The 26,470-nt window shown below is 19.6% G+C and overlaps 3 protein-coding genes across 3 annotated transcripts; 2 read left to right on the top strand and 1 right to left on the bottom strand.

Annotated features, from left to right (window-relative positions):
• Positions 1-2,316: 2,316 nt before the first annotated feature.
• LOC128965116 (stearoyl-CoA desaturase-like) lies at positions 2,317-9,296 on the bottom strand. Its single transcript, XM_054311770.1, has 4 exons — positions 8,297-9,296; positions 3,268-3,339; positions 2,946-2,977; positions 2,317-2,683 (listed from the first exon to the last, which is right to left on the bottom strand). Exons 1-4 carry the CDS (start codon positions 9,273-9,275, stop codon positions 2,363-2,365), a joined length of 1,404 nt encoding a protein of 467 aa, XP_054167745.1. The 5' UTR covers positions 9,276-9,296; the 3' UTR covers positions 2,317-2,362.
• A 13,521-nt stretch (positions 9,297-22,817) lies between these two features.
• LOC128965074 (uncharacterized oxidoreductase MexAM1_META1p0182-like) lies at positions 22,818-23,841 on the top strand. The gene is made up of 3 exons (XM_054311727.1): positions 22,818-23,279; positions 23,423-23,532; positions 23,610-23,841. The coding sequence occupies exons 1-3, from the start codon at positions 22,818-22,820 to the stop codon at positions 23,839-23,841; spliced, it is 804 nt and encodes a 267-aa protein (XP_054167702.1).
• A 490-nt stretch (positions 23,842-24,331) lies between these two features.
• LOC128965075 (uncharacterized oxidoreductase MexAM1_META1p0182-like) lies at positions 24,332-25,472 on the top strand. Its single transcript, XM_054311728.1, has 4 exons — positions 24,332-24,793; positions 25,040-25,149; positions 25,252-25,281; positions 25,346-25,472. Exons 1-4 carry the CDS (start codon positions 24,332-24,334, stop codon positions 25,470-25,472), a joined length of 729 nt encoding a protein of 242 aa, XP_054167703.1.
• Positions 25,473-26,470: the final 998 nt, after the last annotated feature.

Below are 26,470 nucleotides of genomic sequence, written 5' to 3' on the forward strand. Positions count from 1 at the left end.
TTTAAACCCATTAAATAAGCAAAAAATTATGATTACTATTATTATTATAATATATAATTTTTTATACAAACTTTATTATTATAATTAAATTAGCTATAAGTTTATTAAAACAAAAAATAATTTTTTTTGTAGATTTAATATTTCTATACATAAGTAGATTAATAATTGTTTATATAAATCAAAAATCAAAATATATTATTAATAGCAAATTTAATCTAAATATATATTAATTTATTTTTTTTAAAAATCACTAAATACTCAATATTTTTTTAAAATTACTAATTTAAATTAAACTATTTAATTTAATATAATTATAAAATTAGATAAATTTAGAATATAAATGAAAAGTTTTTTATAGTTAATTAATTAAAATGTTTTACAATAATTATATAAATTTTATTGTATTTTAAAAACACTATATTTCTAAATAAAAATTTTTAAAATGTATAATTTATATTAATTATTATATTATTATAGTATAATATATTGTTTGTTATTATAATAAAATTTTTTAATTTATTAAAATAATAAAATTTCTATTAATTATAATTTATTAAACATTATTATTATTATTGTGTTATCATTTAACTTACCCACTCATACATGATATGCTTAAACAAAATACAAACAAAATATTAAACCAAAAAATATAATAAAAATAAAGACAATGCCATTTAAAACAAAATTTTTAAAATTGAAAAATAATTTTAAACAACATTTTCAATTTGTTTAAACGATTATTTTTATGTTAATATTATTTATTATTTTTTAAGTTATTGATAATTGACCTTTATGTTAAATTTATTAAAATTTTAAGTAATGTTTTTAATTTAATAAAAAAAATTGTATCAAAACTATACATAAGTTTCAATATTTTATTATTATTATTAATTTAATTAAAAAAAAATTAAAATTTTTATCAATATATTGATATAAATTTATTTAAATTAGAGGTCAAACAATAATTTATTAATTTTTTTTAGTTAAATATATAATAAATAAAATTATTATTTACCAAAAATTTGTCTGTTTTGTAATCAAAATTAAAAAACAAAACAAATAAAATAAATAGTTTTGTTATTAATATTTTTATTGCTGATACTTATCTTAATTAACAATAATATAAAAATTAATGTCAAAATTAATAATTTCATGGTTAACCAACAAAAAAAATGATAACATTTCATAATAAATATCATTTATTTGATTTATTTAATTTTCACAATAAATTTTAAACAATTAAGTATTTAGCTATTATTACTATGTTTTTAAATAAAAATTTAGCAAGATACTATTACTAATTTTTTTATTGATATAATAATATAAAACATTACAATAGCATTTAATTAATTGTTTTTTAAATTTCTAATTAAATTATTTTTTTTATTATTAATTATAATTAAATTTTTTAAGTTAAATTATAGTTAAATATATTTAAATATACAAATATAAAAATTTATTCTAAATAAATAAAATTACAATAAAAATGTTTTTTATTTATTTTTTTTAATTTTTTGCATACATTTTCATCAGTTCATATTATAAATTGTAAACATAAATAATCATAATTATTATTATTATAAACAATTATTTAGCTTTAAAAAAAACTTTTTAAACAAAATTATAATATTAACTTATCATATAAATAATTATGTATTTTAATTTCAAAAAAAAATTAAAACTTTAATGTTTATAATTGAATAGTTTTTCAATTAATTATACAATAATATAACGTAATTGTAATTCAAATAATATATAATTTTTTTAGAAATACTAAAAATCACAAAAAAATACAAAAAAAAATCAAAAATTAAAATATGCAAAATTATATTTTAAATAATAATGATTTATAATAATAATAATAAATATAATAATATTACCGTAAAAATTATAATTATTTTTTTAGATAACATAAGATATGTATATTTTTTTGAAAATAAATGTATTGTTAAAGTAAAATACAATAATAATAATAATAATATAATTATTAAATACACAAAAAATATTAGACACAAATATTTTTTTTGTAAAAACATATAAAAACAAAACAAATATGAAATATAAATTATAATAAAATAATAATAATAAAAATAATAAGCACTGGTATCTAATATTTGTGTGGAAACTGTATCCTAATATACCTGAATAATACTGTAACGAAAACACCATACGGTAATATTTATTTTGATTTAAAAAAAATTAAATAATAAATCCAAAATACCTGTGCTATAGATATATAGTATGTGTTGGGATAGCCAGCACACACCTACTCCTATACACCTATACACCCACACACACACACAAGTTATTGGCACACATTTTTTAATATTGATATTAATTTATAATAATAATGTTATTGGGATTATAGTGTCGACAGATCCGACACTACAATCAGGTGCCGGCCGGTAGCCAACTTGAAAACTAGGAAAATCCATACGGGCCACATGGCTACCGCTAGGCCGGCCATCCAGTCGCCGATACCCATCACTATACGTGTCAATAGGGATCGCTTAAGTTTACGTTCAAAATAATCGGGGTCACCCTTACGCTGGATGACACCCTGGACAACCTGGTGACTGGGTTTTTTGAGATCGTAGGCCAAACCTAACTGTTTGCATATGTCGATGAACAGTGTCGACGGATTGAATACTTCCCACCATTTTTTCTCGCAATTAGCGTAATCCTAATAATATTAAAAAATAATATTAAAATTAATAATAATAATATAATTGAAAAATTAATATTCACAAAAATAAATTATAATTATATATAAAACTAAAAATATATTCAAACATATATATTTTGTTAATATAAATAATTTATATAATTTTTTGTTGTTTGTTTAGCATGCTTATTATATTATTATTATTAAGTATCATTATTATAATTTTGATTATTATTTATTTAATTATTAGTATTTTTTATTATTAATAATAATACAATACCATTGGAAACGAGTGATGATAGTTGTGTGAACCTGGATGATATTTTCAAAAAATAAATAAAAATAAATAAGATATTATTAATTGTTATTTCAATATAAAAAAAATTATATTAAATAATTATTAACATATAAATTATATATTAAGTTATAATTTAATTTTCAAATACATTTCCCTCTAGTGACTAACATTTAAATTAGATTTTAAATTATTATAAAAATAAGTTATACTTTGAATAAAATGATTTTATTGTTAATAATTGTTTGTAAAAAATTGTATTAATTATAAATTTGATAATTTTTTCAACAACAAAAAATTAGCATACCTTCACCGAGGCTGAGGTACATGGTCAGTTTACTTTCAGTGGGACCGATACCCTTATCATAGGGACGCTTACCTATTAGATAATTACAATAAATAATTAATTAATTAAATAAATTTATAAATTGTATAATAAATTATTATTAATATTATAATACAAACACAACTTTTTTTGTTTAATATTTAATATAATATATTTTTTTATAAATAATATTTTTTTTAATAAAATTGTTAGAAAGTTAGTAAAGTTTTATATTATAAATAGAGATTATAAAATTAATTTTTTTTTTGAATTATTGTAAAATATAATTATTATTTTATATTTAAGTAAATAATCGGCTTATAAATAAATGTAAAAATTAATGTTTATAACAGTCTATCAAAAAAATAATTAAATTTTTTTAAAAGTATTGTTATATATATTGTATTACTATTTTGTTGGTTTCTATAAAAATTAAATATAATAATAATTTTAAATAATAAAACAAATTTTTAAAAAATTATTTAATAATTAATAATGATTTTTGATTTAAATCTATGATTATCAACAAATATATATTTAATAGTTTTTAAAGTTTTACATAAATTTTAACAAACATTTCAATTATGATTTTTAAATTAAATATTACCCATAAATTTATTAAATATAATATATATTTTTCATAGTATTTAAACTATTAGCAATGTCATTTTTTATTATTATATATTTATTTATACAATACCATATGAAAACAAGTAGGGCACAAAATTTTTTATTGTACTTGATAATTTATTCAATGATAATTAATTACAATATCGTTGTCTAAGTTAATTATAAAATTATTATTTATTAAATTTATAGCTTCAAGTTTATATGTTTGAAAAAATATCATAGTTTTTTTTAATTTTCAATTAAAACTCAAATAAATTTCATAGAAAAATTAATTTAATTAGATATTAAAAACAAATTATATTTATTTTAGTTTAATAATTTTTTTAGATAAATAACTAAATTGCATAATAATTTGTTGTTTAAATATGAAAAATCAATAATAATAAATAATCTATACATTACTTTACTTGAACATTTTTTTAAAAAAAAATAAACATAATAATTGATCGATGCTTGTTAAAATCTAATAAATCAATCTAGAACAATTACTATTATATTTACTATTATTATTATCATAATTTTTGTATTTTTTAATAATCTTTAACTAGATACAATCAATTATTTTTTTAAAAAAAATTATAATAAAACTAAATATAATTTAATTTAAATACATATATAATATGTGTGCAATCAATTAAATAGTAATACTAATAATAATAATTATTATTATTTATATGCTTATTATGATTATTATAGAAATTTTTTAAATTTACCTTGAAATCACATGAGTTATATAAAACTAATTATTATTTTTTATTATTATTTAATATTGTTTCTTGATACTATTGTTATTTACTGTTTATTGTTATAATAAATTGTTTAAATACAGTTATTATTTAAGTTATTATTTAATTTAAAACTATTTTTGTTTTGTTTTGTTCAAATAAATTTTTATAATAATTATAATATTTATTAGTGTTTTAAATAATTAAATTGTTTGTATTTAAAAAAAACTAATAGTAAGTGTAATTCAAGGCTATTATACTAATTATTGTTACTATTTTAGATTTTTTATAAAAATTTTTATTCACAAAATTAATAATATTGTAGTCTCTCTCTCTCTCTCTCTCTCTCTCTCTCTCTCTTTCTCTCTCTCTCTCTCTCTCTCTCTCTCTCTCTCTGAAACAATTAATAGCTAAACAATAATATTATAAACTATATTATATTTTTTTAAATAAATAAATTGGCCAAAATAATTTCTCATAGATGTTTACATTAATTAATTAATTAATTGCAATTAGTTCATTGAATTATTTAACCTAAATAATTTGGTTAATTAATTATTTTTAAAAAAAAATAATATTTCATGGTAAATTACTTATTATAGAAAAATTAATATTTATAATAATAAATTTAAACTGTATAAATTAACATGTTTATCATAATGTATATATAAATTTAATTAAATAAAATAATATATATATGAAAATTCATATTTAATTTTTTATTTATTTTCCCATAATATTAGAGATAACATAACTTTTTAGACTAAACAACAAAATAAAAACTTAACAAATTAGTGTCAAACACATACATAAATATATTAATAAATACATAAATGTATACAAAAAAATTGTCAATCATTTAAATAAATAAATAACCAAAAATGATACAAACATTTCAACCGTATGTTATATAACATTATAATACATTATTATAATAAAATAATTTTTGTTATATACTGTATAAAATTGTCATCAAATTATTTTTTATGGGTCAACTAAAATAAATACATATTTATATACATATATATTAGTTTATATATGTAAATAATTTTGTAGATAAGTTGAAGTTAAAATTCATTTATTATTATTAATATTTTGTAATTTTTATTTATAATACTAATAATTGTTGAATAAAAATATTCATTGATTTTTTTTACTGATAGCCTCTAAATGTCAGGAAAAATCAAATATATATATAAAGAATATATATATATATTATATTATATGTAAAAATAAATAAATAAGATTATTATAATTTTTTAATTATTTTTTTTAGACAATTTTATAGATAAAAATTTTCAAATATATATATATTTATTTAAATACTGTATTATAATCACTCACTAACTATCCCTCCCATAGACTCCCCTATTGTCAGATAATTTATAACATATATAGTCTATACTAATACTACTGTATGTACTGTATATTACCTCTAGGCTCGGGTATCCCCTATTAATATTATTATTATATACAGTAATTATTAGGAGTATATACTGTATATATATATATATATACAGTATAAACTAGTCTATCAACTACAACAAAAAAAATTAAACTAATAATTTTCATAAACGATTTTTCCTAATATCTAAAAATCATTTTTTAAATAATATATTAATCATATAAAAAAAATTTTATGTTATGCAACCCATCAATAACACACACACACACACAAAACTATAAAAAAAATTACAGTATGATAAAAATAAAAGTGTCTAGTACAACTACTGCTTCAAATGGGGTACATAACTAAATAGGTACATAAGCACCGGGATTTCCCCCTCCCCTATGTGGTCTATCTACCTGAGCCGTGTGTGTGTGTATACTATAGTAGTCCCATTAAAAAATATACAGATTCATTTAAAAATGATTATAAAACAATTTACATTAAAAAAAATAAATTACAGTAAATTCAAGGTTAATTTTTACTATTACTATCATAATATTATTATTATTTTATATTAATCAAATCTACTAGAGCACTAGTAGCTAATTTATATGGACACACTAGTAACCCATTAAGTTTTTTTTCAATAAAAAAAATTATTAGTATGTTTAACATAATATTTAATTCAAATAATTTAAGCTATAGTATTAAGTTGATAATTTTATAGTTATAAAATTATTATTAAAAAAACAAAATTTAATAATGATAATAATAATAATATAATTGATGTCAATATATTATATATTTTAAATATTAATATTATTTTTTGTTCAGTAATTCATATATAATATTTTATTTAAATATTATTATTATTATTATTATTAATATTATGTTATTTTCTACGGTTAATGTATAACTTTTAATAATATATTCAAATAATTTAATAATAATAATATGTTTCTAAATATATGACTATTGTAATCAAATAAATAAAAAAAAATATTTAGCAAAAAAATATAATATTATATAATAATAAATATAAAAACAAAATTAAAGTTAGATTAATAATAATAATAAAATTATTTAAAAACGTTATATTTATATATGCATCGAAAAATAGTTAATTTAAGCCTATAATTTAAATAATAATTATTATTATTATATAATAATTGAATTTTAAAAATATGTTTTTGTAGTTTAATAGACCTTATCATTAATCATTAATAAAAAAAAATTAATACTAACATTTGATTTTAAATTATAGCTAAGAGTAACTAAATAAATAAATATTAAAAATATTATTATTATATCAAATATGATTTATAAACTATTTTATATTAAATAAAAATAAATAAATAATCATTAATATTGTATTAATAATATTGATAATAATAATTATATCAAAAAAATTTTAAATAATAAATCTTACTATTTTGACTTAGATTATAACTATGGATTAAAACATTATTGAAAAAATGTTGAAAATATAAAATTTATATTATAAATAATAAATTTTGATAAATAATATTAAAATAAAAAATTAATAAATAAAGTAAATAATATATTATAATACTATGAAATTGAAATTTTAGAAACTATTTTGTTTACTAGTAATCAAATAGTAATTTACAAAATAAAATAATATTTAAATTTATTATTGATTATTTTGATTGAAAATAAAAACAAAAATAAAATTAATTTTAAAACTCTAACATAAAAATACTTTTTTTTATTTCTCTCACTCACTCACTCACTCAATCAATCATTAAATAAAAATAATTTTAGTTTAATTTTTTACACACACAGACACACACACACACACATATATATATATATATATACACATACACACACATACACACACATACACATACATACACACACATATATATATATACACACACATACACACACATACACACACATATACACACACATACACACACACATACACACACACATACACACATACACACACATACACACACATACACACACATACACACACATATACACACACACACATACACACACACATACACACATACACACATACACACATACACACATACACACATACACACATACACACATACACACATACACACATACACACATACACACACACATACACACACATACACACATACACACACATACACACACATACACACACATACACACACATACACACACATACACACACATACACACACACATACACACACACATACACACACATACACACATCACAAACTACACTTACCGATAATATGGGCGATAGAGTTGACAGTAAACAAGTGGTGCAAAGCTATGACAGTCCTGAGTACGACACACACCCACAGTGTTGTCTGCAAATCTTCGCCCCAGACATAGTAGGGTACAGCCATCGGAAACAGTATGGCCCATACAATGACCATCGGATAGTACCACCTGTGCTGCCACATAACCAACTGATCTTCATGAAGATCCCGGTGCGTCAGTTTGCGGCCATACTCGATGACCATCGGATGTTTGCGTACACACCACCAGCCAATGTGGGCGTAGAAAAAGCCGCGCCGGGCGTTTTTCGGATCGGCATCCGTATCGACAAACTTATGATGATTGCGATGATCGCGGGCATAGCTATAGCAGCTGCCGTTGATGGCCATCGATTCGGTAATGACCAGAAACAGTTTCAACAGCCAACGGGCTTTGAACGCCCGATGAGCCCATAGCCGATGACTGCCGGCACTGGCACCGAATGCCGAACCGCAAGCCAGTACTACCGTCCAGATGGCCGTCCATAGCATAACCGGATTGAGCAATGTGTAGCCGAAGCCGTAGATGGCCAGCGCATGGATGAACAGTAGCCATAGGATGTTAAACCATTTGAATTGCGATAGTCGGCGACCAAAACATAGTATACGGCCTTTAGTATCGTTATTGGCATTGCTGTCATCATTAGCATCAGCAGCAGCAGCACCGGTATCTACTGGTTGACCACTGGTAGGTATACGTAATGTTGGTTTACAATCAGTAGTTATATCTATCGTTGTTGATGTTGTATTAGTTGTATAGTCTAGTGATTGTAGTTTTTCATCCAGAGCTGCCTCCTGTTCCCAAATTTCTTCAGGTATTTCATTATCATCGAGAAAACGGCTGTCCTTTAGGTTGTTGTTGTCGGCAATGATGTCGACAACAACTATAGGTTGGTCTAAACCTTGACGACTAACGTATTCAATAGTCGGACAGTTGGTTGTCATTGATGTCGTTTTTGTATCAGTTTTGTCACATTTTTGACTATTTTTCTGATTATTTAATTTATTATTATTATTATTATTATTATTATTACTATTTGTCATTTTTGTTGTTTAATTGACTGTTTTTGATTGTAATAATATTTTTATCGTATATTATAAAACTTTTTAAAAAAGTTTTTTTTACTAAAAAAAAAGTTATCTTCTATTTGTTTGTTTTTATCCCCAAAAAAACAAAATAAAAATTTCTAACGTTTTTTTTTCTCTCATAAATTTTTCTGTAAAACAAAACACATAGAAAATTAAGTAATTAAATAAACAAAATAACAAACAAACAAAATAAATATTAAATTTATATTAATATTATAATAAAAATATGAATTTTAAATAATTATTTATTTATTTATTATAATGTTATTTTTTATTGTTGTTGTTATTATGTTAAATAGCAATATAATAAATTTTTAACACATTTATTATTTATTTTTTTGCTTATATATAATGTAATAATAATACAATATATATATAATTTAATTTATAAATAATTAAAATAAAATAAATAATTACAAAAAAAAATGAGAGATGTATTACTTATGATAGTTCACATACAGTACAAAACAAAACATTAATTTTTTTTGTTTAATTTTTTTGAAATAAAAGTCACAAAACTTATTAATAATAATAATAATAAATTTTAATTTATAATATATATTAAATTTATACAAAATAAATGGCTACTAAATTCATAGCATTAAAATTTTATGACAGTATTATTATTATTATTATTATAATAAATAACTTTTATTTTACACATTAATGATAAATATACTGAATTTTTTTTAAAGAAAATTAATTAAATTTAATAAATTTATTATTAATTTTCACTGAATATAAATACATTGCTTGTTATTATTTATATATTATATATATACTGTAATCAAAATTATTTTTTCAAAAAATTACTTTAAGTTTTTTGATATTTTTTGATTGTTTAGTTGATTTTCAATCAATTGATTTGTGATTTAAACAATTTATGACACATTTTCAATGATATCTTTCAAACTTAATAAACAAAACATTATATATTTATGGATATATAGTAACAAAAATTTTTTATAAAAAAAAATAAAATAAACGCTTAATATTAATATTAATCAGATATTTTTCCCAAATTATTTTTTTATATTATTATTTAAACAAATATATATAAATAGCATTTACAACAAAACAATAATAATAGGCAATAAAAATAAAAATAATTATTATAATTATTAAATTTTATTTAATTAAATATTTTTCTCTATCGCTTTCTTTTCATATTTAACTATAATTTTAAATTATTAATTGAATAGTGAGATAGTGAGAGAGCACTGGTATCTCGTGTGAGAGCACAGGTAGTTAGTGCTAGTGTTGACTGACTGGCACTTACTTTAGCGTATCGTTTAAAAACTTTAAACAAAAACAAACAACAAAAATAACTAAATGTTGTTTTAAATATATATATATATATACTATGTATATAAATATATAATTTTTGTACATATATATAATCATAAGTAAATTATTAATTAAATCATTATTTATTTGCTAATATATAGTATAAATATATATATATATATATTATTTTGAAAATCTTTATTAATATATCTCTAATTAACAAATATATAGTATATCTATACATTAGTGTCTTATATTCACATATATATTGTATAACAATCTATTTATCTGTAAAACTATGCTTTAAAACAACTGTATATATAAAAGGGGATGTGTCTGCCTAAGTGACTGCACCGGGCTATCCTACTACCTGTCCCTATCACTCACTCACTCACTCACTCACTCACTCGCTCACTCACTCACTCACTCACTCACACACACTCACACACTCACACACACACACACACACATACATACACACAGTGGTTAACCTCTAAATGTTTATTACATGTAGACAGTGAGTGAGTGAGTGAGTGAGTGAGTGAGTAAGAGAAATAGAGAGAGAGAGAGAGAGAGAGAGAGAGAGAGAGAGAGAGAGAGAGAGAGAGAGAGAGTAAAAACAAAAAACCCAGAAAAAGATACATTTTATACATTTAATACATTTTACTAAAAAAAGTAAATTTCTAATAAAAATGAAATAATATTTTTTTTTGTTTATTTAAATAAATTAAATTGAATTTTTATTTAGATAAAAAAATTTTCGAAAAAAAATTATTATTTAATATAGAAAAACAAATTTAAAAAAATTAATATAAAATATTAATAATTAAGTAATAAAAATTATTATTAATAATAATATTTAATGCATTTTTTTAATTAATTATTTTTTTGGTTAATAAATGTATAAATTTATTAACTCTTTATTAATTATAACTAAAACATATTTAGTAATTTTTAGTATACGATTTTTTAATAAAAAAAAATTATATACATAAAAAATATTAATTATTTTATGCTTTTTAATTTATCTAAATGTGATCTGAGATCTTTAAAAAAATAAATAAAATAAAATGTTTACGATAAATATTTTTATTGCACATAAATTGTAACAAAATTTAATTTTATGAGTTCAAAAACTATATATAATTTAGTTATAAATATATATATTTTTAAATAAACATTTTATATACAATGTATATAAATACTTTACAAAACTTTTTTTGTTATTTAAAAAACTTTTCTAAAAATTTAAATAATTTTTTTTAAAAAAATTAGTCATTGAATAATTTAAAAAATAAAAAATTTTGCAACATTTTCAGATAATTTTGTAAGGTTAAATTAAAAAACTAAAAAAAAAGTTTTTTAAAAAAATAATACATATTAATAGAAAGTGAGAGAGAGAGAGAGAGAGAGAGAGAGAGAGAGAGAGAGAGAGAGAGAGAGAGAGAGAGATTATATCATATAGTATATGGTTTTTCACATAATTATAAAAATTTTAATTTTATACTGTATTTCTTATAAATTATTTAAATTGAGTTAAAAAAAATTACATTAATTATTTTTAATTAATATATAAAATTACCTAAACAATTATAATAATATAAATAAACAATTATTGAGAAAAATTACTAAATTGTACCATGGTACAATTGTTGTACAATTATTAGGTTATTTTTGTTTAATTGATTAGACACTATAATTATAAATATTTATATATAAATATATATATATATATATATATATATATATATATATATATATATATAAGTATTTTTGTTATTAATAAAATTTTTATTGTTTATTATTTAACTGTATAAACCAAATATTAAAATTTGATTATATCATAATTAAATGTAAATGTTATTAAAAACAATTTATTAGAAATATTTTTTCCTATATATTGAGAATATCCTGTATTACATAATTACTTATATTTAGATATTATTTATAATATATTTTTTAGTGTAATATATCATATCATATATTAACTATTTTATACTAACTTTATATTATATTTATATTATATATAAGTTATGATATTAAATTTATAATAAATTTTAAATAAATATTTTAATAAATTTAATATTTAATGTACTAATAATAGCAATTTTATTTGTACTAAAAATTCTTAATATAAATAGTTATTATTTTTAACAATATCCATATTTTTCTACTAATATCAATTGAAATATAATATTATAGTATAAATTGTATTATATAATTATCATATATTAATGTTAATAGTGATATATAATTTTATGACATCACATTAAGTAACTACATTAATAGTATAAGTTATTTATTTATTTAAATAAACACTAATAAATTTAAATAATAATTTTATTGTTAATTTATTACAATAAATAAAAAAAATTAGAATTTTTTAAAATAAAAAATTCAATATTTTTTAAAAATTTTATTATAAAACAAAAAGTGTTACTAATCTAAAATTAAACAACAATTTTACACTAATTGTATTAATTAGATATAGTTTAATTTTCTATTAATAAATAAACTAATAAATAAAACAAAAAATTGATTTACGGTATATATATAATATTATAATCTATTAATAAATTAATTAAATAGTATGTATTATTATTATTATTATTATCAAATATTTATTAGAGCGCATAAGTAATGCACTTTTTAATTAAAAAGGAAATTAAATATATTTATAGTTAAATATTTATAAAGTATTTAATACTACTCAATGACTAATAAAAACATAACCTAATTAATTATTATTATTATTGAAATTGAATTGATAAATTGAATTTATTATTGATAATAGTACATAATAATAAATACAGTAAATTAAATTATAATATATAATAATTTAGAAATTTATTTATATAAAAACATTTACACAATCATAATTAGTTTGCGAAATAAAAAATTATGTATTTAAAAAATTATTATTATTTAGATATTATATTTGACTAACTTATAGAAAAATTAAAATTTTATTTATTTATCAACAGTTGTCACAATAATATTTTTCTAACTTGAAATCAAATTTTTCATTTTATTTTAAAGTAATTCAATATAAAAAATAAACTATTAAATATTTATTAATTAAATTATTAATTTTGTTGATTATATAACTATATTGTAATTTATAGTTTATCTTATTTGACATTTAAATTTATTTTTTGTTTGTTTTGTTTATTTCTATTGTTTTTTATAACAACTTTTAATTTACATTTATTAAATATTAAATTACATCAAAATTCAATTAATATTTAAAAAAAACAAATTTTTGTTATACAAAATAGAATTTTTTTTAATTATTTTGTATTAATTTTTTTTTGTATAATTATAATATATATATTTAACTTTTTAAAAAAATAATTTGATTTTTAACATTGTTTATATAAAACGTAATCCTCTATAATTAAACAATTTATTTATCAAACAATATATTTTTTATTCAACTAATTATTATCAATTCATATGATATAATATAATCATCATTATTGTCATTGATTGTTATTACAATATTATTATTATTATTATAAATATTTGATTTATAATACCAATATATAATTGTTAATCATTTATTTATGAATAATAATCATAAATAATTAATTTGTTACCAATGCTATTTTTCAAGTCTATGTTTAAAAAAAATAATTTCTTTAAAATTAGATAACATAAAATAGTTTCATAATTAATTATCAAAAAAATTAAAATAAATAATAATAATTTCAAATCAATTTATCTTTAAAATTTACTTAATATATTTAATACAGTTTGTGTGTGTATGTGTGTGTATATATATATGTTTTTATATGTATATCTATGCATATGTATATCTGTGTGTATATGTGTGTATATGTGTGTATATGTGTTTATATATATATATATGCATGTGTATGTGTGTGTGTATGTGTTTGTATGTATGTGTATGTTTGTGTGTGTGTGTGTGTCATTGTAAGCTACAATGAAAATTTATTTAATCATTTAATATATTTAAATATGTAAAAATTTAATTTGTTGTTGCCTTTTAGTATATGTAGTGTAAGTAGCACCTAATGATACTGAAAGCACCGGTATCTAAAATAATAATAATCAAGGTTACAGGTTTTTTTGTGTGTGTATATGTTTTATTAGACACACACACACACACACAAACACACACGTAAATTGTTATATTATTATTTTTTTTCAATAAAATAACATTATGTTTACAATTAATTAGCGTGACTTCCTATATATAATATTTAATAGGATTACATATTTACTGTATATATATATATATATGCTATAAAATGTCTAAAATAGATTATCGTATAGATAATATTAATGGTAATACAAAAAAAAATATAAATAACTATTATATAGTATATATATAATAGGGTTATCCTTAACTTTTAACAAACAAAACATAAAACAAAAAAATCCTTGATTTTAATCTATATATTGTATGATTTTTTTTTATTTATATAGTAAATGAATAAATGCATGAATGAATCAATGAATGAAATAAACAAATATATATTAATATATATAGTAAATGAAAATGTTGTCTAATATTACTGTATATATATGATATGATAGCTTATTAATTAATACGAAAAAAACGTTAATAAAATAAAATTTTAAAAAATGTTAATGTTTTTCTCTATGGCAATCATCGATAGTGATGAGGACAGGGATATCACCAGTATATACAGTACATACACACGTATACACGTATACACATTACATAGACTTTTAATTTATAAAATACTGTATAAATGTATTATTATTATGATTATTAAATGCTATTATTTGATGACTTTAGATAAGTTTCAATTCAATGCAATCTATAGCCATCTCTCTCTCTCTCTCTCTCTTCTCTCTCTCTCTCTCTCTCTCTCTCTCTCTCTCTCTCTCTCTCTCTCTCTCTCTCTCTCTCTTAACTCTCTTTCAGTGATTTACTCAATGCTAGTAAAATACCCGACAATCCCGTAGGTGTTGGCATTCAATTTAGAAGTTCAATGGCTATTATTTACGTAAATACTAATATTATTTTCAAAAAACATTTATATAAATCATTGATTTAATTAATTAATTAATTTTTAAATAAAAAAATAGGAAATCAGATATTAATCAACACTTGATTTTTGGTTTTTCAATGAATCAAATACTTGAATATAACTTAAATAGTAAATATCGGAAAATTTTCACTTATAATGTTAACTGATTTTTTAATATATATATATTATTGATATTATTATTATTATTAAATCAATTTATATAACATTTTTTGTTGGGGGGAGGGGGTAAAATTTCTCTTATCTAATTTTATTATTATTACTATTTATATTGTACATAAATTGCTTTTAAATTGATGACAATGTCATTAATATACTGTACATACACACTAAAGGGGGAAACAGTTAGATTTTGTGTGTGTGTGTGTGTGTGTGTGTGTGTGTGTGTGTGTGTGTGTGTGTGTGTGTGTGTGTGTGTGTGTGTGTGTGTGTGTGTGTGTGTGTGTGTGTGTGTGTGTGTGACCATCAAAACGCACACATACTTTCAACAACAACAAAATTAATGCCATTAATGTCATCTCTCTATATTACGATAATATATATATATATTTATTGTATGTATCTTTTAATTAAATAATTATTTTTTCAAGTAAAATCCAGTGATTAAACTAGATTTCTATTTTTAATAAAAAAATATATTTAATATTTTTATTATTTTTGAAGAAATTTTTATATCAAATTTATTGATCAAAATCAAGGAGATGAGAGAGAGTGAGAGTGAGAGAGAGAGAGAGAGAGAGTATTTAAAGTATTGAGGACTACACACACACACACACATGATATTAAACACGACATCAATTTAATGGGAAATTATTTATAATGTGGAAAAACACATAGAAATAGGACAGTTAGCAAAATTTTAAGTGACGAGAGAGAGAGAGAGAGAGAGAGAGACAGAGAGAGAGAGACAGAGAGAGAGAGAGAGAGAGAGAGAGAGAGAGAGAGAGAGAGAGAGAGAGAGAGAGAGAGAGAGAGAGAGAGAGAGAGAGAGAGAGAGAGAGAGAGAGAGAGAGAGAGAGAGAGAGAGACAGAGAGACAGAGAGACAGAGAGAGAGAGAGAGAGAGAGAGAGAGAGAGAGAGAGAGAGAGAGAGAGAGAGAGAGAGAGAGAGAGAGAGAGAGAGAGAGAGAGAGAGAGAGAGAGAGAGAGAGAGAGAGAGAGAGAGAGAGAGAGAGAGAGAGAGAGAGAGAGAGAGAGAGAGAGAGAGAGAGAGAGAGAGAGAGAGAGTTAATTTTGATGAGAGGACAATCGTGTTGTGAAAAATTAATTATAATTATAATTTTATCTATTTTTTTAATAAATCAATGATTTTTTTTAATAAATTAAGCTATAATTTTATTTTATATTTTTTTTGGTAGATATAAATTACATGCATAACAACAAAAATTTTATTTTGTTCAACAAATTATTATTTTTAGAAAAAAAATCTAAAAATTTAAATTTTTAAAAAAATCATGGTCACTAGACTATCATAAAAAAATCTATCATTCAATAATTAATGTAATATATATATATGTACTAGGTACAAGTATAAATTACATTTACATTAATTATATAAATTATCATTTTTATTTGAATATTAATTAAATAGCAAAACTTAATAAAAATATTTTTATCATAAAAAACTATTTTTCAAATATAATAACTTAATTTTAAATATCTAATATAAATATTTTTGTTTCAATTATCTGGCTATATATAGTAATTACAACAAATTTTTATTAATTGTTATATACAACTATAATTATTATTATTATTATTATTATTATTGGCAATTACTTATAAAATTTTTAATTGCACCAGTTTTTATGTATATGTATTAAATAATATTGATTAATAAGTTATTGAAATATTACAGTATTATTATTATTATTATGAAAACTTACATTTATAGTTAATGTAATATTAAAATTTTAATTAATTAAAAAAATTTATTTTAAGCTATTTAATGAACATATTTTTGTTATTATTTTTGTTATTTTATTTTTAGTTAGTTTTATTGCAATATTTTTTTCAATAGAGTATATTATTAGTTAAATTTAAAATAAAAACAAAATAAACTACATTTGATGTTAGATGACAGGTATTTTATGTATGTATATATATATATATATATATATATATATATATATATATATATATATATATATATATATATAGATATATCAATAAAGTTATAAATTTAATCTACAATAACATCATATGTTATTTATGACAATTATTTTTTTTGAATTTATAACTTAAATACTATAAAAAAAACTACATTTAAATAATTTTATTTTATTTAAAATTTCAAAAAAAACTTTACATGGATATTAAAGCTATAATTTAGCTTATTTTCATAAATAGTAGTAATTTATAAGTATATAATTAAATATATTTATATATATATTTAGTATTAATAAATATTTTAGTTTTTTCTAAATCCGATTTTTATTACATTTTAATTTATTATTTTAAAATAAATTTCAATGTCATTATATATGTATATATATATTGTTTATATTAATATATCAGTATTATTTAAATTAATTTTTTTTCACTAAATAAATTGGTCATAGATTTTTTGTAAATACATGTAAATTTAAAAAACATTTTTATTTTGATATTGTTGTCAAACAAATAGTTGTAATTTTTTTTATTTAGTTATAATATTTCATTTATTTTTTTTTGGTTAAAAAGTTGTAACTTTAAAAACAAGTGTTGATAAGTAATACTATTAATAATAATAATTTTATAAGTTATTAATGTTTTAGTTGTAGTAATGAAAATATTGAGTATATTAATAATAATATTGTAAATTAAAGGTGTATTCAATTTATAATTAGTTTTTAAAAAAAGTTATTTATTATCTTAGATAAAAACAATGGTTAAAAACATTGAAAAAAATTATTATTAATTCTAATATAATTTATCTAATTTTAGTGTAAATTTTTTTGTTCAAATATTTATATAATTATAAATATTATTGACTATAAGTTTTCTAACTGTAAAAATTGTTTTATCAAAAAAATAAATAATTGTTAATGAAAAACTTATTAATTATATTTTAGTTATATATTTTTAAAATTTACTAAATATTTATAACTTTTATTTAATTAATAATGTTAATTTATAATATATATTTTTAATATATTGGGTTATATTGAGTATGATGGGGTACACTTTATATTTAAAAAAAATTATAAAGGTCAGGTAGCAAAAAATTAATTTTGTAAATATAAGTAATAAAAAAAATTTAAAATATATAAATGATAATATTAACACAATTTTTTTGCTAAATTGCAAATTTTAAAATTATTATATACAGTATATTCAGTAACAAAATAATATTATAATACTTATTTTAATATCATATAAATATATCCAAAAAAATATTTTAGACAATTTTAGGTCATAATCATCATTATATTTGTTATCATCAGTCGTCATCAATATATATATATATATATATATAATATGTGTCAATAGCTTATTAGAAATATGAAAAAATAATTGTTTTTTAAATAATTTTTTTGTTTCAATAGTTTCAATTGATTTCTACTAAAAACATTAATAATTTTTGTATCCAATGAATAAAATTTTTTAGATAAATAAATAATAATTTTTTAAAATTTTGTTTTCTATTTATTTGATTTTTAAAAAATTAATTATGACATTTTTACATTTTTAGTTAATACTTAAATATTTAATATAATATGCATATATAAAACAATAGTATAAAATTTTGTACAGAAAAAAACTATTAAATTCAAAACAATAACTTAGTTTTTGTTTTATAAAAATAATAGTTTTTTTTATTAAATCTTATATATTTTTATATAATACTATATACAGACAAAATATTTATTAATTTTGATTTCAATATCATTTAATTTTGAAATTTATGTTTAAATAAATATCAACTATAATGTCAATAATACTTAATGTCAAATAATTATTAAATTTGATTTATTATAATAAAAATTTAATATAAGTCAATGATATAGAAATAATATACTGTATATATTTACTATTATAATAAATATAAAATTTTTTATTTAATTTTAAAGATATATCATTGATAATATAGTCATAAATAAAGTTATTAAATATTTTTTTATTATTATTTATATATTACTTTGATTGTAATAAATTTAAATTTCAATATTGATAAATATAAAAATATTAATTTTTTGTTTGAAAAGATTTTTAGATACTTTTTTTATGGACAATAGTAATAATAAAAATAAAAAAAAAGATAAACTAAAATAAAATGATAATAAATAATCTTTTACTTACATTTAAATTTTTTCTTAATGTTATCATTCAAATGAATTATTAATTAAAAAAATTATTATTATTATTAAATAATTCTTTATATAAAAAAAATTACATTAAAAAACTGTTTATTTTATAATAGTTTTATTGTTGTTATTAAAATTTTATTTAGAGATAAACAAATATTTTTCAATTAACACTATATTAAATTAATTAAATACACCAAAAAAAAATTAACTTATTGTTTAGTTTTATTAAAATATTTATTTATTTTATTAAAATAATGTTTTGCAATCACATTAAAAAATATATAAACATCGGTGTAAAACAAAAATTTTTTTTGTTTGTTTAATAAGATAAGTCTAGATATGGGAAAACTATTTTGTGATAATAAGTTTTTTTTAAATAAAAACAATACACACAAAAACATGAAACAAAAATCAGATATAATTTTTAAATTTTTTGTAAAAATTTAAGTTTATATATATATACTGTATATTATTATATCATATTAGATATGATGTCCTCTATATTGTTGTCGACCACTGGTATAGACTAATCGGATCGCACAATGAAATAAAAAATTTGTAATGTTTTTAAATCAACTAAACTTTTATTTAAAAAAAATAATTAGTAGATATTTATATAGATAACTAAAAAATTTTTTTAAAAATTTGTTTGAATGACAGGAGCACTTTAATAATAATTAAATTGATAAATGCTGATAAGCATTTATTAATATATATATATATGTGTTTATACAGGTATATACTTGAGAGTAGCATAAATGAGCACAGGGAGCATATATTTACTACTACTAGTATATACATGGACAGACACCTTTAATTTTTTTTGTTTTATAAAAGCGCATATAATTGTATTGTCGGTTGCCTTGAAAGCCCTAACCCTAAGAGCATCGGTATCTCTCAAATAGTAATATTATATTTCATAAAAAAAGTATAAATGCTTTATTTATTATATGATATATTAAATAATTAATAATTGCTATATTTTATAATAATATGTGTAATAATTATAAAATATAGCAATTAATTATTATTATTATTATAATTTATTTAAAATAAACTATTTAAGTAATAAACTAGATTACTATTTTTATTTATAAATACAAATACAAATAATAATAATAAAATAAAATGTGCTATATTTTGTATTCTAACCACCTATAATTTTACCTTGATATAATATATGATATCAGTTTTTCATTAAAAAAAATTAAAAATTAAAAATATGTAAAAATATTTAGGTGCAAAAAAAATAATTTATTTTAAAAATTAAGTTTTTATGTTTATAAGGCTATATTTTTTAAAGTACTGTACAATATATATATGATATATGAGTATTTGTACCAAGGATCAAAAAGTACAATTCAATTAAATAAAGTGTATTTATTTTTAAAAAATTTATTTTTATAAATACAAATCAAAAAACTAATAAACAAGTAATAATAATAATAATTTAATTCAAATACTTGTATAATTAATATTTGATTAATAAATTAATAAATTTGTTTATTGAACAAAATTTTTATTACAAAAAAAATTGTTAATATTTTTTGTTATTAATTACTAATTAATATTCAAATTTAAATTGAAAAATATAATAGATAGTAGAGTTAGCAAATATTTATGATAACTTAAAAAAAATAATAAATCTATTTTTTAAATTAGTCGATGACTAAAATATCTTGATATTAATTTTAATAAAAAAACAAACAATTAATATATAATTTTTGTAAATTAATTTAATTTGAATTAAAAATATAGTGTATATATTGTATATTAAATTTAGTTAATGTTATATTTGAAATGTTTTAAGTTTACCATTATTTTATCTAAAATAATATATATATATTATATCTATACATTGAAGGTTATATTGTGGCACTAGTGCACTAAAATTTTTATAAACTAAATAAATACACAGTTAATTAAAAAAAATTAATTTTATTTAATAATAATATGATATAATACATAACAAAAAGTATATATATTTTTGTTTAACAAAAAAAATGTCAGTAAAATATAACTTTACCGGAAAGGTAGCTCTGATAACTGGTTCGAGTTCGGGTATCGGTGCCGGCATTGCCCAACTGTTTGCCAAATCGGGTGCCAATGTTGTCATAGCTGGACTCCTAGCCGATGAATTGGCCAAAGTGGCCAAACAGTGTACAGATGTATCACCGAAAAAGTTGACAGCACTGGAAATTGTCGGCGATTTGACTGTAGAAGAGGATTGCAATCGACTGATTGAGACAACTGTCCAAACGTTTGGCAAATTAGATATATTGGTCAACAATGCCGGCATAGCTGAGACAATTGATGTTTATAATACAGATTATTATCAAATATATTCAAAAATACTAAATTTAAATCTAAATTCAACGGTATATATGACACACAAATGTGTGCCATATTTGGATTTTAATATAACTAAAAATAATTGATTTTTTTATTGATGTAGTTTAGTGTTGTTATAAGTAATTTAATTAGTTTTTAAAAAAAACTATTTATGATTTTATATTTCATTATATTTATATTTTTTTAACTAATACATGTGTACTAATACAGTACAATATGTATGTCAAATAAATTGACAATAAATATGTAAATTTAATTATTTCTAAAAAAATAATTATTATTATTTGCAATGTAATCAAAATTACTAATATAAAAAAAACATTTCATTTTTTCAATAAAATAATTACTTACAAGTTAGTATATAGTTATAAGTTTGGTTTTAATAGAAAAATAATTTTTAATATATACAGTATTTAAAAAAAAACAAAATGTCAATTAAATTTGATTTCACCGGAAAGGTAGCTCTGATAACTGGTTCGAGTTCGGGTATCGGTGCCGGCATTGCTGAACTGTTTGCCAAATCGGGTGCCAATGTTGTAGTTACCGGTCGTAATGCCGATCGTGTGGCCAAAGTGGCCAAACAGTGTACAGATTTGTCACCGAAACAGTTGACTGCACTGGAAGTCGTCGGCGATATGACTAACGATGAGGATTGCAATCGACTGATTGAGACAACTGTCCAAACGTTTGGCAAAATTGATATATTGGTCAACAATGCAGGAATGGATAAGTTAGCCGATCCTAACAGTGATGACTATTATCAACTGTTTTTAAGTGTTATGCAAACAAACTTGTATTCAGTGGTATATCTAACACACAAATGTGTGCCATATTTGGCCAAAACTCGGGGCAATATTATCAATATATCGAGTAATGGATCAAAAGTAACGGTAATTATTTGGTGTAACTAAATGTCTTTTTTTTGTTTAATAAGAATTTTATTAATATTTAAATAAAATAAATTATTTTATTAATTTATTATTTTTATTATTTTTTTGGTTTACTATTTAATTAAATTTTAATGTATTACTAGATTAATGGCTATTCTCCGCACTGTATGTCCAAAGCAGCGGTGGATATGTTTACCAAATGTATGGCCGCAGAGTTGGGACCCAAACATCATATCAGAGTTAATTCAGTCAAGTAATTGATTTGATATGATATATAAAAAAATACTTTATTTAATAAATTAATTTTATATATTGTATTTGTATTGACAGTCCCGGTGTAGTATTGACCGACATTTTAGTACATAATAATAATACTATTAGCCGTGAGGTTAGCAATCAATTACTCAATGCTGTCGGTGCCAAATGCCCGGTCGGTAGGCCTGGCCAGCCCGAAGACATTGCCAATACTGTTGCCTATTTGGCCAGTGATACGGCGGCCGGGTTTCTGACCGGCAGTAATGTTCTGGCCGACGGCGGATACATTGCGGCCAATGTTTCGTAGGATAGTAGCGAAGCTATTGGCAAATAAATAATAATAATAATTATTATTATTATTATTATTTTAATTAGCATTTAAATGTATTGAATGTATTTGTAATAATTATTTTTTTTTAAAAATTAATGTTGTTAATTGATATTATAAGTAATTTAGTTTTAATTAGATTTTAAAAAAAAAGTAATTTTGATTTTATATTTTATTATATTTATATTTTTATCTCTAATATAATGTATAACTAATATATATGTACTGTACTAATACAGTACAATATGTATGTCAATGAATTGACAATAAATAAGTAAATTTAATTATTTGTAAAAAAATAATTATTATTATTTGCACTGTAATCGAAATTATTAAAATAATAAAAACATTTTATTTTTTGAAAAAAACTATTAATTATAGTATATAGTTTTAACTTATAAGTTTAGAAAGTTTTAATAGAAAAATAATATTTAATATATTAAATATATATAGTATTTAAAAAAACAAAATGTCGATTAAATATGATTTCACCGGAAAGGTAGCTCTGATAACTGGTTCGAGTTCGGGTATCGGTGCCGGCATTGCTGAACTGTTTGCCAAATCGGGTGCCAATGTTGTAGTTACCGGTCGTAATGCCGATCGTGTGGCCAAAGTGGCCAAACAATGTACAGATTTGTCACCGAAACAGTTGACTGCACTGGAAGTGGTCGGCGATGTCAATCGGGAAGTGGACTGCAATTGCCTGATTGATACGACTGTCCAAACCTATGGCAAAATTGATATATTGGTCAACAATGTCGGTATCGATCATTTTGCCGATCCTAACAGTGCTGACTATTATCAACTGTTTTTAAGTGTTATGCAAACAAACTTGAATTCAGTGGTATATCTAACACACAAATGTGTGCCATATTTGGCCAAAACTCGGGGCAATGTTATCAATATATCGAGTAATGCATCAAAAGTAACGGTAATTATTTGGTGTCACTAAATGTTTTTTGTTTTGTTTAATAATAGTTTTATAGATTTTATTTATTAATTATTATTTTTATACTAATTAATTATTTTTATTTACTAATTAATTAATTATATTTTTTGGTTTACTAATTAATTATTTTTTTTGGTTTACTAATTAATTAATTATATTTTTTATTTACTAATTAATTAATTCTTATTTTTTGGTTTACTATTTAACTAAAATTTAATGTATTACTAGATTAATGGCTATTCTCCTCACTGTATGTCCAAAGCAGCGGTGGATATGTTTACCAAATGTATGGCCGCAGAGTTGGGACCCAAACATCATATCAGAGTTAATTCAGTCAAGTAATTGAAAAAAATATATTTAAAAAAAATTATATTTTTTAATATCAATTATAGATTTATAAATATAATTATTAATTAATTAATTAATACATAACGGTGTAGTACTGACCGACTTTCTAGTAAACAATACTGGTATTAGCAGTGAGGCTAACAATGAAATTATCAGCGATATCGGTACCAAATACCCGGTTGGTAGGCCCGGTCAGCCCGAGGATATTGCACAAACTGTTGCCTTTCTGGCCAGTGATACGGCAGCCGGTTTTCTGACCGGCAGTATTGTTGTGGCCGACGGCGGACACTTGGCTGCTAATGTTAGTTTGTAATTAGTTTTTAACGGCATTTAATTGGTTAGCAAATAAAATATTTATTAGTAATAGTTATATTATTAATAAAAATAGTTATTATTTTCTAGAATTAATTGTAATTTCAAAATAATGTTTTGTATGATTTTTGTAATTGTTTTTTTTAAAAATATACAAAAAATTTAAATTAATATAAACAATAAAGTACATTGGTTATTATAATAATTACATAAATACTAAATTTAATCATAAAATATTTAAAACAAAAAAAACATATTAAATTTATGTAGAAATATTATAATATACATGTATTTTGAAACTAATGAAAAATATTATCAATTTAATTGTTATTTAATATATTTAGTCAATATTTATTTTAAGTATTATTTTAAGATTAGTTATTTTTAAAATAAAATTAAATTGATAAAATTATATATCTACAAGGTCATAATTTATGAAACTTTTACCACTAAAATATTTGTATAAATATTTATTAATATCAAGTTTTCTATAAAAAAATAATAGTTAAATAATATATATTATCAGAAAATAAACAATACTTTCAATCAAATATATTTATTATAAATATTTTAGTAAATTATGACTTTACCGGAAAAAATTGTAAATTTAATAAAATATTTATTTTTATGAGTATAAAGTCTATGAATACAAAATATTTTTGTTAAAATTAAATTGTTTTAATATTATGAAAATAAAATTATAAATTATTATTATCATTAAATAAAGTATATCCATCTAAAAAAATTATTTATATATTAATATAAAAATTAAATAATATTAATAACAATAATACTTATCTGTATTTTCACTTAAATATAACATAAAATAGTTAATGGAAATAAATTGATATAAATTATATCAATATATAATATACAGTATATATTGTATATATATTTAGTTTTTCAATGATAAATTACTTAACTGTTCAAATAACTAATAATGTATTAAAAAAAATTATATCAATAAAAAAATAATTATTGTATTAAAATATATCAACT

The sequence above is a fragment of the Oppia nitens genome, unplaced genomic scaffold (genome assembly GCF_028296485.1).
Source record: "Oppia nitens isolate AA-2021 unplaced genomic scaffold, nextdenovo-longstitch-racon4-pilon3 scaffold16_pilon_pilon_pilon, whole genome shotgun sequence".
NCBI lineage: Eukaryota > Metazoa > Arthropoda > Arachnida > Sarcoptiformes > Oppiidae > Oppia > Oppia nitens.